This window comes from Sprattus sprattus, assembly GCF_963457725.1.
Source record: "Sprattus sprattus genome assembly, chromosome: 10".
Taxonomy (NCBI): Eukaryota; Metazoa; Chordata; class Actinopteri; order Clupeiformes; family Clupeidae; genus Sprattus; species Sprattus sprattus.
In genome coordinates this window covers 25,721,316-25,735,760 of record NC_137908.1, presented here as the reverse complement: position 1 = coordinate 25,735,760, position 14,445 = coordinate 25,721,316, and the positions used below count along the sequence as shown (strand labels likewise).

At 44.5% G+C, this 14,445-nt stretch overlaps 1 protein-coding gene across 1 annotated transcript; it reads left to right on the top strand.

The window, feature by feature from the left end:
• Window positions 1–1,974: 1,974 nt before the first annotated feature.
• Window positions 1,975–11,843, top strand: LOC308371273 (bone morphogenetic protein 7-like; the record flags this gene model as incomplete). Its single annotated transcript, XM_080846119.1, has 8 exons — window positions 1,975–2,070; window positions 2,386–2,755; window positions 8,017–8,209; window positions 9,757–9,905; window positions 10,194–10,460; window positions 11,010–11,086; window positions 11,293–11,403; window positions 11,694–11,843. The coding sequence occupies 8 exons, from the start codon at window positions 1,975–1,977 to the stop codon at window positions 11,841–11,843; spliced, it is 1,413 nt and encodes a 470-aa protein (XP_080702245.1).
• Window positions 11,844–14,445: the final 2,602 nt, after the last annotated feature.

Below are 14,445 nucleotides of genomic sequence, written 5' to 3'. Positions count from 1 at the left end.
AAGCAAGATGAATGGATTCACTGTTTCTTCAAAAATACTTTGGATAGAAGGATTTGCTATATGGTGAAATGCAAATATAAACATCCTGAAACATGCACGCCCATATGTGCTGACATATTATGCATAGCATAATTTAAATCACCCACATCAAGAGCAATCATTTCACCTCAGTTTAGAAAGTACACGGTCAACATTTGAACAGCCACTGCAAATAGCCCTTTAGGAACATGTTCACCTGTGTGCTAGGTACACCTGGTGTCACAGGTCACTGCAATCAGCGTGCAGTTAGCACCTCCCTGGTCATGTGACCCGTTGGTTAACCATGCACCCAAGGATGGCCCATTCCAGCCACGAACAACCATAAGGTCTTTGTTTGTGGGCAGTAAATTCTGTGTTTGATGAGGGCTGATCCCCCCATTAGCTCTTGATAAATGGCTGTAACAATTGTGATGTAAATGAAAACAGCTCAGATTGTGGCAATTCAACCTCGTCAAGAGATAATTTGCATGTGAGATATTGAGGGGCAAGTTTGTCAGAGACGCCAGGACTTCTCCCAAATATATGAATGAGTTTGTGGTACAAAAGGTCCTTTCCATTTAATAACTACATTTAGGTTTTTCTTTATTTCATACTTTTGGCCATTTACAGTTTGCCCTTGGTTTAAGAAAAGAGGCCTATATTGTAAAGTAATTCCAAATTAGGAAAGTAATGCCAAATCAGTAAAGTAATTCCAAATTAGTTAAGATACAATGTACCTTGTCGAATCACATCAAATTTAAAATGACAATTTTGATTTGTTATACAGATTCAGCCCTACACAGAATATTGCAAGCCCTCAGGTTCTGAGAGCAGACCTTATTCTTAAGAATGTGCCGATTGAGGTATGGGGTTTGGAAAGGTTTGAGAGGGAGAGGGATTAAGGGGGAGGGGGTGACACATGTGTCAAAGTGTTTGGGGGTGGGGGGTCAGCCTTCTGACCACAGCACTGTGAGTGATAGGATTAAGGATAATTAGAAGGCCTTTCTCCTCGACCATGTCAAAACATCCAAACAATAAAAGTTAAACTCGTCAAACAGAGGCCACGGTGTCTCGATCATGGGATCAGCCTGTGGTTGGCAGGCTGAAGGCTTCATGTTTGTTGTTCCTGGAGGTTTCACACACTTCAGGATCAATCTGATCTATCCATCAGTCTGTTTTCTGAATGCAAGCAGACCACCTCTGCTGCATAATCCCTAATTATTCAAATATTTTGACTGGTATTTTTGTTTATAGGCAATAGTTATCTCAAAGGTGACTACCATCCATCTCCTGATTCCCCAGCTCTGATTCACAATCAACCTTCACCTCTGTGCTCATGTCGGCATAGATAGTGGACACATTTTGTATCTCATGTCACCAGGAAACATTGGCTTAAGGTGGCCCATTGACCCACTTTAAAGTTTGTCATTTCCCTCTATGTCTGTTAACTCTGTCTCATTAGGGTCAATCAATCACAGTATCTAGTGGAGTTCCATAGCCTCTTAAGAGAATGATTTGCCTTTCAACTCTTTTGTTCTGGGGAGATGAACTTTTCGGACAGACTAGTCTAATTGATAGACAAATGGTGAGATGTCCGGCCACCAGTTATAGGGGCTGCTTACTTTAGCAAGCTGGTGCAGGGGTCATGGGTGATCTTGGGACAGGGACCCGAAGATGCAGCGAGACATCACAGCAGGACAGAGGGTCTTACACAACAGACTTGGGGATCATGTCGAAGTCTTATTGAAGTCTTATTGTTATGGTAGAGGAACACAGTACAGTGTCCACATGGTTGATTGGTTAGTTCCTTCGAAACTTTAATATAATTGTGGTCAGTTTATGTGCATATTTATCTATTTTTTTTATTTTGATGTAGGCTATTTCCAGAGATTCAGTAAGTAAAGGCATAAGGCATAAAACGTTAACCATTAGAAAAAGGTCCTCAGTCAAATAATTATGAATGAACTGAATTCTCACCTCCGCCCCAACCGGTGTTCAGCCACTCATTACGGCATCACTCTTCCACTGAAAGCCTTGTGCCCCACCCACACGGTAGGTTACCGACCCTCCTCTTTAAAAGTGGTCTGTCAGCACAGAAAGCTGTCCTTATACCGGTGTCCCAGGACGAGTGGCAGAAACAACCGAGGCCCAGAGAAGACTATACATGCCCAAACGCAAGGTGTATTTTAATCCACCACTTCAAATGTTTCGTGGATAACGAGGAGATTGTAAAGCAACAGGTGAAAGATAAACTCTGGCATCAGCAGCGCTGTGCGCTCTCAACAGGTCGTGGATAAATTACAGATAATAACCGGTGTCTAACAGAACATTCACAAGATGTCTCCATTATTGTGTGGATGTGCACAGTTTCTGATGGTCTTGTGGAGGTGCTGCATTGTGGTTGATGCGATATCCGGCAATTTTACGCTTGACAACGAGATTCATTCAAGTTTCATCCAGCGCCGTCTGCGGAGCCACGAGCGCAAAGAAATGCAGCGAGAGATTCTCTCCATCCTCGGGTTACCACAACGACCCCGGCCAAACCTCTACGAGAAACACACCGCTGCCCCGATGTTCATGTTGGATTTGTACAACGCGATTTCGACAGGGGAAGACGAACTTGGATTCTCGTACCCTTACAGCCCTGTTTTCACGACACCAGATCCTCCCAGACTACATCCACAAGACAGCCGCTTTCTCAACGATGCTGATATGGTGATGAGTTTTGTCAACTTGGGTAAGTTTCTGATTATCGGCAGGTTTATCATTAATCTTAATTAATTTAAATCTGTTTCTGTGAACAATCGAGTTCACCTTGTAATAACAAAACAGAAATGTCTGTTTCGAAAAACCTGGAAAAAAAATCCTTACTAACCTAATCCTATCCTAACCATTACAATGTGTAGTTTGGTATCTTGTCTCACATTTTATGCGGACTTGCATCGAACATTATATTTAGAGAAATTGCTTTGGTTCTGCTCAGAGTTGTCTTTGAGTCCTTATCTGTAATGGTTCCTTTAAGTCTCTTCAGCAGTTTTCGTCATCACCACCAAATACATTCAGAGATCTCTGTAAGCACTAAAAGGAGTGTGATAATATCTGGCCTAGGGATTTCAACATGTCCCATTATGAGATAAGAAAACCCCAGGTATAAATAAGAGATTATTACCACAGTGAATATAATGCACACACTGAGTTTGTTCGTCCTTCTTGCACCAGTTAATTGGACATGAAGGATAATTTAACTTACCTATAGTAGTAGAAAGAGTTCAAGATCTCTTAAGACTTCAAAAATATGACTTTCTCTTTTCTGTAAATTGACCTGTTCAACATTCCACGCAGCAAATGTTATGACAACAAGCCTGTATCCGATTTCTTGGGAATCCCTTCAAAGCAGGATTTAGCGTGGCTTTGCTTCGCATGACTAGGATTTGGAGAGGCATTTCTAAAGCCCTCGGAGGGCAGGACAAGCTGACCGAGAGATAGAGACACAGATACTCCATCTAAACACCCACTTTATTACTTCAGATAGCTTATTCTTGGCCTGTGTGTGTGTGTGTGTGCGCGTGAGAGGGAGAGAAAATGTGATGGGTAAAGAGAGAGTGCAAAAGTGTGTGTGTATGGGCTGCATGAGATGTAGAGAAAAGGTGGTGTGTGTGCACATAAATGACGGGCAGAGAATATGTGGAGAGAATGCAATCTCCAATGTCAAATAGTGTATTTCGGAGTGTGTGTGTGTGTATTTGGGCTGTTTGAGTGTGCTTATGTGTCCACAGGGGCGTGAGCGAACAGGGACTTCCTCGGACATTATTAGGTTTATTAAACCCAAATCCTGCCTTTGTTTCCCTTGGAAAGCACCCCCACGGGCCTGGTTTCACTCGACAGAAACCTCAAGACACCGAGGTGAGCCAGGGCTCCTTTTCCAGTGTCAGTCCCACATAGACAGCTGGCTCTCAAACAGACCCAGGCCCATATCTGGCACCGATCCTCTCTTTGAGAGACTCTTCTCCTGTACGAAGTTCTGCCCTCAGTTGCAGAGATGTTACATTCATGCTGTTTTCACTGATGGTGAACCATCAGTCAGGATAATGGCAAACTAAGTGAGGAAAAAAATCCACTGATGTGCTGTACCAGTCGTTTTGGAGAATGTGGCCTTTCTTTTGATTGACGGCCTTGTGTCAGCCATACTGAAGCCTGAGTCAGTGCTGACAGGCCTTGGAAGTGACCACACTGAATTAAGGTATTTCCTTAGCCCTCATAACTTCTAGAGGGTAACATCCAAAGACCTCTAGCTCTCTCCACTCACATGCTTTGCTTTCCTGAAATCCTGCTGTGTTTGCGCTCTTGTTTTTAGGCGTATGTCACACCCGTGTAGATCGCGGCCCACCTCGTTTGTGTTTCCTCATAACATTTTCCCCTCGAGAGGATGAGATGTTGACTTTTATGTGCACATTTGAAAGGAAGCATACTCCTTGCGCTTGCTAGGCAAAATTATCAGCGCCCACTAATAAATGGTTTCAAAAAGACATAGCTGTGGTCACTGCAGTCCACCTATCATATAACCTGGGTAGTGTGGCTTTGTGACCTGGTTTTAGCCTTTATTACATATGCAGTTTGACAGCAAAGCAGTCTATGCTGCAGTGACATAAGGGTTTAGCTTATCGTTACATTTAGTCAGTCAGTTCGGGTGCACCAGGCCATCACAGTTACTCTGTGGATTTTCGGTTCCTCTGTAGTTGTACCTGCTGCACTTGGGAAGTTGAAACAGCCTTAATAGTCATAATATCGTTCTACTCCTGAGGATATTTATTGGAAATGATGAATGAGATGAGCATATTGGGTGAAAATGTATTCCAACGTTCTTCATTTGGTTCCTAAACCCCGAAAGGAAGGCCTGTAGTCAAAGCAAACAATACGGAAATCCACCTGTTTGTGATGCTAAGCTGATTGAGCAGAGTGTAAGGAGATCTCACAAGAGATTTTCTCCTCCATTTTTTAAACCAGATTATTCCTCCAATTATTTTCACAACCTCTCGTGAGAGCGCATTTGTCCTTTTTCTCTTTCAGTGGGCTTTAATTGGTGAAATGTTGAAGTAAGAGCATACTGAGGGAGATTTACGCAAAAGGAAGTGCAAAGTTTACTATACAAGGCTTAACTTCTGGATTAAATTATTTTATGATGGTAATGTGTAATGTTGTCGAATTCCATCCAAGCATTGTCAAAATAAACGTATAAATATACAATTCCAGTGTGCATAATGCTTAGAATTAGAGCAGGGCATTTTTACCTCAGGATTTGTATACAAGGACTAAGGGACTCTGTGGTTACCAAATGTTTCCATTTCTAAAACGATTCCACGTTGTCTCAACAATACCTTTTCAATACATTCTGTTGTTTTTCACTTTTTACTATTTAAAATCCATTACACCCCAACATCATTCTCTGCTGCACAGAATCCTGAGTGATTTGTCAACTGAATCAAAAGTGTAGGCTATATAGGAAAGGTATGTAGTTCCTCTTTCTGTTACAATACATTAGTTGTAACATTAGCCCTTACAGGGTAATGGGGAGTTGAAATAACTGCATTACAGTCATTAACTGATTTTAATTCCCATTTAATCGTTCACTGAAATCAAGAAATGGCTGCTCTCAGGTGATAGCAGCTAACGATTTATTGAGGACACAGACAGACGTTTAAATTAACTTTCATCGCTTTCATTTATATGCCACCATTATCATCTACACAACCATTGCATTATTGCTCGACTCGCTGACGTAAAATGGGATTTTTTTTTTTTAAACGAGGCCATTGACCGTAGCTGAGCGATAACACCCTCCTGCATTTCCGAGCTTGGAGCTTCCAAGTCCGAGCTTGGGGTAGAAGGACATTTATTGAAATGTTGCGTCTGGATGATGTTTGCATATCTGAATGCTGATCTCTGCTTCTAATGGTCCTCAACATAAACATTCCCAATCCTTACAAGCAATTATTGCCTTCATAAAACTCCCCCTGCCTTCTTTCCAGTGTTTAATTGCGGTCAAACAAATGACTCGCGGCCTTCAGAATGCACTTAGCTCAGAGTGGTAGGTTCCCCAACCCCTGCTCCCGCCTCACTGGCAGGGTGCTCCCCGAAGCTCGGGGCAACAACAAGCTCACATCACTGGGATATGATGTCATGAGTGGCCGCTCGTGGGCAGGATGAGTGTGAGGAGGGTAATCATCGGCCCTCTCCGAACACCTCTGGTGTGGGAAGTCACCCCCGTTGCTTTGGAGACCTCGGCGCGCTTTCCAAGGACAAACAGATTGGGTAACGCTATAAAAACACCATCGCTGGAAACCTGCAGGAAACGTTTCGGGCTCCCGCCACCATCTCTGTGGAAAGTCTGAGAGCGCGAGGAGCTCCAGGTTGTTTGGAGGGGGAGGTCGCTGTGCCAGCGCTCACACTGTGCGCGGGGCGTTTGTTGAATGCTCATCTGACATCATGTTTTTATTTGTTGTTGCTTTCGCTTTGCAAACCACAAAGGATATCACTTTAGACTAGGCGTATCTGCCCTGTCCAAAACAATGTATATTTTCGGAGCACTTGCTGGGTGGTCTAGTCAATCTAAAGGCTTAACTAGATAAATACCAAGGAATATGCAGTAAAAATTGCGAAGTGAAAATGAGGCAACTGAAAACACAATGTTGGTCTTAATTTCCTTGGTGACCAGGGGAGATGCTGGGGTCTGACAGTTAAGATGTCAGCTCAGAGTTTTTCTTTCTCCAAGCACTGCCTTAAGAGCTGCAATTATGTGGAGTGCAGTTTAGGACAGAGCCAAAAACGCAAAATGTAAAGGGGGGGGGGGGGGGGGGGGCAAGCCTACTCTCTTACACACACACACACACACACACACACACACAAATGACTTCTAGTGAGTGAGCAACCCACATCATTTCACCTCGCCCACCGCAAACATAGCGATTCAATGTGTCTGTGAGCAGGGTACCAGAAGCTTCCGGGCAAGTGTTTTAATAGAGCTTTTCTTGTGGTCGCCACATGTGTGCGATTTAAGTCCAGGCCGGGTTAGAGCCCGGAGTGTGGTTTCCCCCCTCAACTAGAGCCCTACTTCATGTGGACAGGAGCCCCTGCTACTGGGATCAATCAGGCTCTTGTGGAGGCAAACATTTTTTTTTCGACACATTGATGTGGCTGCAGTAATCAGCGTCAGGGGCCTGTTAAAATGGGCAGAGCTTGACAGTTTGATGCAGTGGAATGTCTGTAAGAACGGAGATGCCATGGTACAGGGGAGACCTCCTAGAGAGAATCATAGAATAGTGTTCTGTGCTGTGACAACACCCGGTCTCTCCAGTATGTCAGCCGTGAAAAGTTTTCCTGGTGATGATTGTCTATTATATTTTCTTTTCCACATTGTTTCTCTTCCTGTATCTCTCTAGCGTTCCTCACCCTGCCCACCCGCTCACCTGATACTAGTTCTTGTATTTTTCTGCCTCCTTCTCTCCCCTTTTCTGTATCTGCATCTTAAATATTATTTAATTTTCTTTCTTTTGCTGCCCTTTTTTGTCTCTCTCATGGGTCCTCATCCTTGCTGCTTTCCTTTCTCTTTGTCCCTCTCTCTTTATTGCCTTTTCATCTTTCTTCCCCTCTCGTTCTTGGCATAGTGTGGCTCTGTTTGGAGAAGAGACGTGTGTGAGGGAGCTAATAGTAAACAATTGTAATGACTCAAAAGCAAAGTAGTCAAAAAAATTACTGAGGAGAGCTTGTTTTTGACTGATGATATGATGGATATATTTAGTTGGTTTCAAATATTGTCTTCTTATCTCTCTCTCTTCCTTGCTCTCTCCATCCTCTTCTCACCCTCTTATCTCTCTCTCTTCCTTGCTCTCTCCATCCTCTTCTCACCCTCTTATCTCTCTCTCTTCCTTGCTCTCTCCATCCTCTTCTCACCCTCTTATCTCTCTCTCTTCCTTGCTCTCTCCATCCTCTTCTCTCTCCCAGTGGAGCCAGATCTGGAGGTCCCCCCTGGCCAGAGGCACCAGAGGGAGTTCCGTTTTGACCTGTCCCGCATCCCCGAGGGTGAGTCCGTCACGGCCGCCGAGTTCCGCATATACAAGGACTTCGTCCAGGAGCGCTACGAGAACGAGACCTTCCGTGTCAGTGTCTACCAGGTGTTACAACGACACCCAGACAGGTATGATCACATAATCGTTTCATTCATTACACTTGAGCTATTTTGCCCTTTCGCACACACCTGTGCTTAGTATTGTGTTTATCATATCTTGTGTTTTTCGACATCCATTTGAAATGGTGTTTAGACCGATCGACACATGTACACATGGAGGAGGTAAAAGAGCTCAGGGCTGTTGAGCCACCCATGCTGAGTGTTTTGTCTGGAGGTGGAGAGGATGTGCGTTTAGTGACAGAAGCGGCTGACAGTGTGCGGACAGCACCGGTTACTCCCCTAGAATTCCTGCCTTTGATTTACAGTGTGGTCTCCTGCTCTCCATACGGTGAGCAGCGTTTTACAAAGTCATTACCGTCAATTACCAGGACAAAGTGCTGCCCACGCTCTCCTGCAGGCTCGGGGCTCCGCCATCTGTAAAGACTGCCCACATCTTCCTACTTCTACCCCATACTTTATCACCATTAATACTACCACACACACACACACACACACACACACACACACACACACACACACACACACACACAGAGATAGAGAGAGAGACACACACAGAGAGGTGCTCACATCCTGTTTCTCCGCCTTTTGTGTCTGTGTTCCTCAACTCTGGAACAGCGGACCCTTCTCACTCTCAGTTTTAGCACATTGCTTGGTTCATTGTAAGGGAACTTTACTAAACCTCTACTGACTTTTATTTCAGCATTTCACTGCTCTCTGTTTTTTTATGTTATATTACATATATATATATATATAACCATGTATATTTATATTAATTTACATTAGTTAATGTAGCCCCACCTCAAGATCACTCACACACTCAGCCACACAACACATATACACACAACACACACACACACCCACACACACACACACACCCTGCCATAACAGCCCAGTTCAGGTCGTCTGCCTGCCCCCACACTGACACCTTTGTCATTCAGAGACACCCATGCCCTTGTCGCAGACACCAAGGCGACGAGACGATAGGAGACAATGACCCAGTCTGAGCGCCGCAGCCCCGGGGCCTGTAATTCAACCTGTAAAACGCCTCATTGTTTGCCACATCTGCCCCTGAGGGGCTCTATCGCCCCCGAATCTGCTCTGGAATTTTAATCTGTGATAAGAGACATTGCATTTAATAAGGGCAATCTGTGTTGAGAGTAGAGCGAGTCGCTGCTTGCACACCTCCTGTGCCTGGTGCCATCTCTGTGTGTGTGTGTGTGTGTATGTGTGTTTGTGTGTGCATGTGTGTGTGTGTGTGTGTGTGTGTGTGTTTGTGTGTGTGTGTGTGTGTTTGTGTGAGAGTGTTTGTGTGTGTGTGTGTGTGTGTACGTGTGTATGTGTGTGTGTGGGTATGCTTGTGCTCCGAGTTACGTAATATTTGTCTCAGACAAACTCCCTCCAGTCTTCTCCATCTGCCAAGTTTCATCTTGATGATCTTGAGTTCACGGGTGTAATTTCCCCACACAAACCCTGTCTAATTAAACTGTAATACAGCAAGGCCGATAGCAGCAATGTGAAACCCAGTATTCACGACCACTTCTCCTGTCATCACACAGGGAGGGTGACCTCTTCCTGCTGGACTCGCGGGTGGTGTGGGCAGAAGAGGAGGGATGGCTGGTGTTCGACCTCACCGTGACCAGCAACCTCTGGGTTCTGCACCCGGGCCAGAACCTGGGCCTGCAACTGGTCCTGGAGGGGGTGGAGGGTGAGTCAGAATTGACAACTGAGCTTCATGGATCTTAAAGAAGCTGCGTAGAAGTACACAATGCCAAAATGATAATGAGTTGAGAATGTCCTTTAATTTAGTTATGTGCCATTTTGGCGTGTGTCATTAAACCAATAGTTTCATAGTTTCTACCATGGTAAAAACATTTGAAAAACAAGAAATGAAAAAGAACACAAAAAAGCTGATAGATTTGAGCTCTAGCCTGATTAGTCTGCTCTTGTCAGAACAGTGTGACTGACCATGAAGCCTCACTGTCTCCCCATGCAGGCCAAAGTGTGAACCTGCGCAGCGCAGGACTGGTGGGCAGCAGCGGACCCCGTAACAAGCAGCCCTTCATGGTGGCTTTCTTCAAGGCCACAACGGTGCACCTCCGGGGTGTGCGCTCCACCTCAGGCCACAAGCAGCGCCACGGCAACCGCTCCAAGGGCCACAAGGGCTCGGCCGCCGGCTCAAGCTCCAGGGCCGGCTCCAGCTCCGCTGACGGTGGCGGTGGCAGCCAGGAGGCTCTTAAACTCGCAGAGGCTGCAGCAGCAGGTTCGTCCAAATAACATTCATATTTATGTCAAAATATTAAGCCATGAGTCAAGACAAGCTTGACAGGTTTTTCAAACTGACATTCATGCCTTATACAGTATGTATGAAATGTTACAGTATATAATTGTTATACAATAATTTTAAGCATCTATGGGAATGCCTTAATTTTTCCATATATTTTGAATACATGCTGATATCTGTACAGGTGTCATATACTGCCCTCACAAGGTCAGTTGCTACACCAAAAACCCCAAAGCCTAACGTAGGCTAGTTACATTCTGAATGATATACTGAAGTGTTTTATTCATGAGATAAAAAGTTCTTCTGACTGTCCAAGCACACAGTGAGACACACACAGAGGCCATGAGAAGAGCGGTGTTTTTCTCAGTACCTGTCTCAGTTGATATAAATACTGCAAAGCAGCTGGTGTCAATAAACCCCTAAAGCATTTTCCCACTGTAGTCCTCCACACATCACCACGTAGTGAAGTAGACACGGTACCTGTTTTTCATCCAGGTTTTAATAATGCTCTCTTCTCCCGCTACGCAGAGACCCTTAGCCCTGATCAGAAACAGGGCTGTAAGAAGCACGAGCTCTACGTCAGCTTCAGAGACCTAGGATGGCAGGTGAGAAGACTCTTCATTTCTGACACCAATTAACATCAACAACATGCTATAATTATTACTTCCAATTATTTCTGGTATAAGATGGATCTTGTTTAGTACAAATAAAGCAAGTAACTCATTCATAGTGCTGTAATTTCACCTTATTCTATGCACTGTAATGGTAGGGGCTAATAGTGGTGGGTAAATAACAATAACATGTCACACAGGACTGGATCATCGCCCCAGAGGGCTACGCGGCGTACTACTGTGACGGAGAGTGCGCTTTCCCTCTCAACTCCTACATGAACGCCACCAACCATGCCATTGTGCAGACACTGGTGAGAACCACTGAGACGTTTGATTCTGTTATTCATTCGTCCCCGGTGCGTTGGCAAGCAAACTCTGGCAGATGGAATAATAACAGATCCTATAGGCTTACTGAGCTCCTGACTGTTTTAATCATATAAATTAATTATAATACAGAGCTCACTTTCCCGACATGGATTTAGATAGGTGCTATCTTTATTTCTTAAAGTAAATAAATAAATAGTGAATTAAAACTATCTGTTTCAATATTCAGTTATGTCCATGATCTTTAACATTTGTTTATTGTCTCTCTCTGTTTTAGGTTCACTTTATAAACCCAGACACCGTGCCCAAGCCCTGCTGCGCCCCCACCCAACTCCATGGCATCTCTGTGCTCTACTTTGATGACAGCTCCAACGTCATTCTCAAGAAGTATCGCAACATGGTGGTCAGGGCCTGCGGATGCCACTGACACCCCCTCCTCGTCCTCATTCCCATGATGCATCTGTGCCAGGTAGGTGGCAAGAGGGACCCTTGGATCTTTGATGAACTCCTTGTAGATACAAAAAAAAAAAAAAAAACATGCTGCACATCAGGAAGCAGCATGCTGCGGAGAGAAAAACACACAGATTGAACCAGATTAGCCTCGTGCCATGGTTTCCACAGAAGGACAGTGTCTGTCTGTTGTTTTACGCTGGACGTGGACTTAATGGCACTCAAGACATTTCTTTGGACTGTGGTCAGTATGGAGCAGCGGCCTTCTTCTGCTTGACCCTTGTGTACACTCCTGTTGATGCGCCAGGACAGCACTGAAAGGGAATCTCTCCTCCCAAAAGGAACAGCTGTCCCTGATTATTAGTGGAGGCTTGTTTGGGCCATGGACTGGAAAGGCTGAGGTTGGGGGGGGGGGGGGGGGGGGCTGGTTGTGGAGGGGTCTGTGTGTGTGTTCGTGTGAGGGGGGGGGGGGTTATATTATAAGCAGGAGGGTGGGACTGCTGCTTCTTGTTAGTTTGCTTAAAGTTGTTTTGAAAGGAATGTCGATAATTAAACAACACATCCTGTTGCACACACACACAGAAAGAAAACCACACAATTAAAAGTGTTGTAATTTTCACTGTGCGTCAAGCGGGGGTCATGTGATCACCAACACGAGCCAACCGACGCAAAGCACTGTTGGCTTTGAAACTCAGGCAAGCTGTGTGAACTAAACCGCACAAGGGAACTCCATGAGGGAAGGCCTGGCGCTGAAAGTACCTGGAGAACCAATAAGAACAGTGGATATATGTCCACATGTATTTGTAGCAGTTTCTCCTGGAGAGGGGTGGCTGGCAGACCCTCTACTAGCAGTCTAAGCACGGTGCCAGCTCCCTGTGTTCTGACCAGGTGAGGACTCAGTCAGTCCGCTTCTGATCCGACTCCAGAACAGCAGGTGGTGGCGGAGTGGACGGAACGTTTGGTTGTGATCCGGAATGTCCGGGGAAAAAAACGAAAGAAATAGAAAGCAGGAATGGATAGAGAGAAGATGTCTAACAGTTAGCAGGTGCCGTAGATCGAAATTGATTAGTCTATAGTCGAGAGAAGCTTTACAACTCCCAAGTCAAAACAGTGAAACAATCCCGTCTGGAAGGACAGGATAATGAGAGGTAGCTGTGGCAAACGCCACCATGGGGGCACTCTGTGCGGTCATGCCATTGTACATTAACTGTGTTCAGTCATCACACAATAAAGGAGTCAGACTACCAAAGGGTAACTTGAAATGTATTCTCCTGCAAATATAAAAATGTCACATAATCTTGTGTGAACCATTAATTATGCATACTTTTATATGAGGTAACATGCTTTATACATAGACCATGTCTTAAATTGTGTTGAAATTGTATTGTACTGTATATAATGTAATTGCCGAACAATGCACTGTGTATAAAATCATTTGAATTCACATAAAACTTTCTGTTGGTGTACATGCTGCAATGATATTCTAGTCCTTCCTTGGTATTGTACAGATATTGAGGTACCTCTGTAATAATGAATGGCTTATTTTTGCACAAGAAACCCGTAAAATGATATATCCCCTTAATCCATATGTGATCCAATATGAGAATATTTGCACACATTTGTCTTGAAACATTGTTATGCCTGTTTTTTTCTGAACTTCTTCTGAAAATATATGCTCTAGCTGTCATAGAAGCCATTCTATAATACTTCATCAGAACCATCATTTTGGAGAGAGTCCATCTAAACTGGGCTTTGAGTCTCAGTAAAAAGCTGTTATGGGTTGCATACACTCAAACTCACAGGTTATATCTTTATTCTACGTTTCTATTCATGTCTTTCTATTCTAATCATCAAGACCATACAGTAATCTGTGCAATAACATGTCAAAACATTTGTTTCTCTAAACATTACATAGTAACTGTCATTTAAACACAAAGTGACCAAAGTTTCAAGCCACACATCAGCTCCCTCACCCTGCATCAAAGTTTGGTCTGCTCTTCCAGGGGTGGGCAACCCTTTTAATCAGCTCTGATCTTGAAGCGGAACTCTGACCTTTCTGAAGTCTCACATAACAGAACTGCCTCAGAAGGACCAGTTAGACACCAAAAGTTTCAGAACACGCACAGTTCCTTATACCAGCCGTTAGAATGACCTGATTGATGACCACCCCGGGTTAGTTAGAAATGTTCTATGTTCTGTAGTTCTTCTGTTCCTGAGAAGGGTTCCAGTGTCTCCACGGGCCATGCCAAAGAACCGTACAGTGGACTCCCTGTGGAAAGATGGTTAGGGAGGGTTCCTGAGGTGAACTAGAGCATGTCCACAAAACAGGGTGCAGACTGGTTAGGACTGTAGCTCTAAGTCAAAGTCATATAGGAGAGAGAGGAGAGGGAGAGTCGAGGAGAGAGATAGCAAAGGGAGAGGGGCATATAGAGAGAGAGAGTGAAGGAGAGAGAGTGAAGGAGAGAGATGACGAAAGGAGAAGGGAATATAGACAGAGAGAGTAAAGGAGAGAGCTGACGAAAGGAGAGGGGCTTATTGACAGAGAGAGTGGAGGAGGCGTTCTCAGGGGCCAGAGGCGG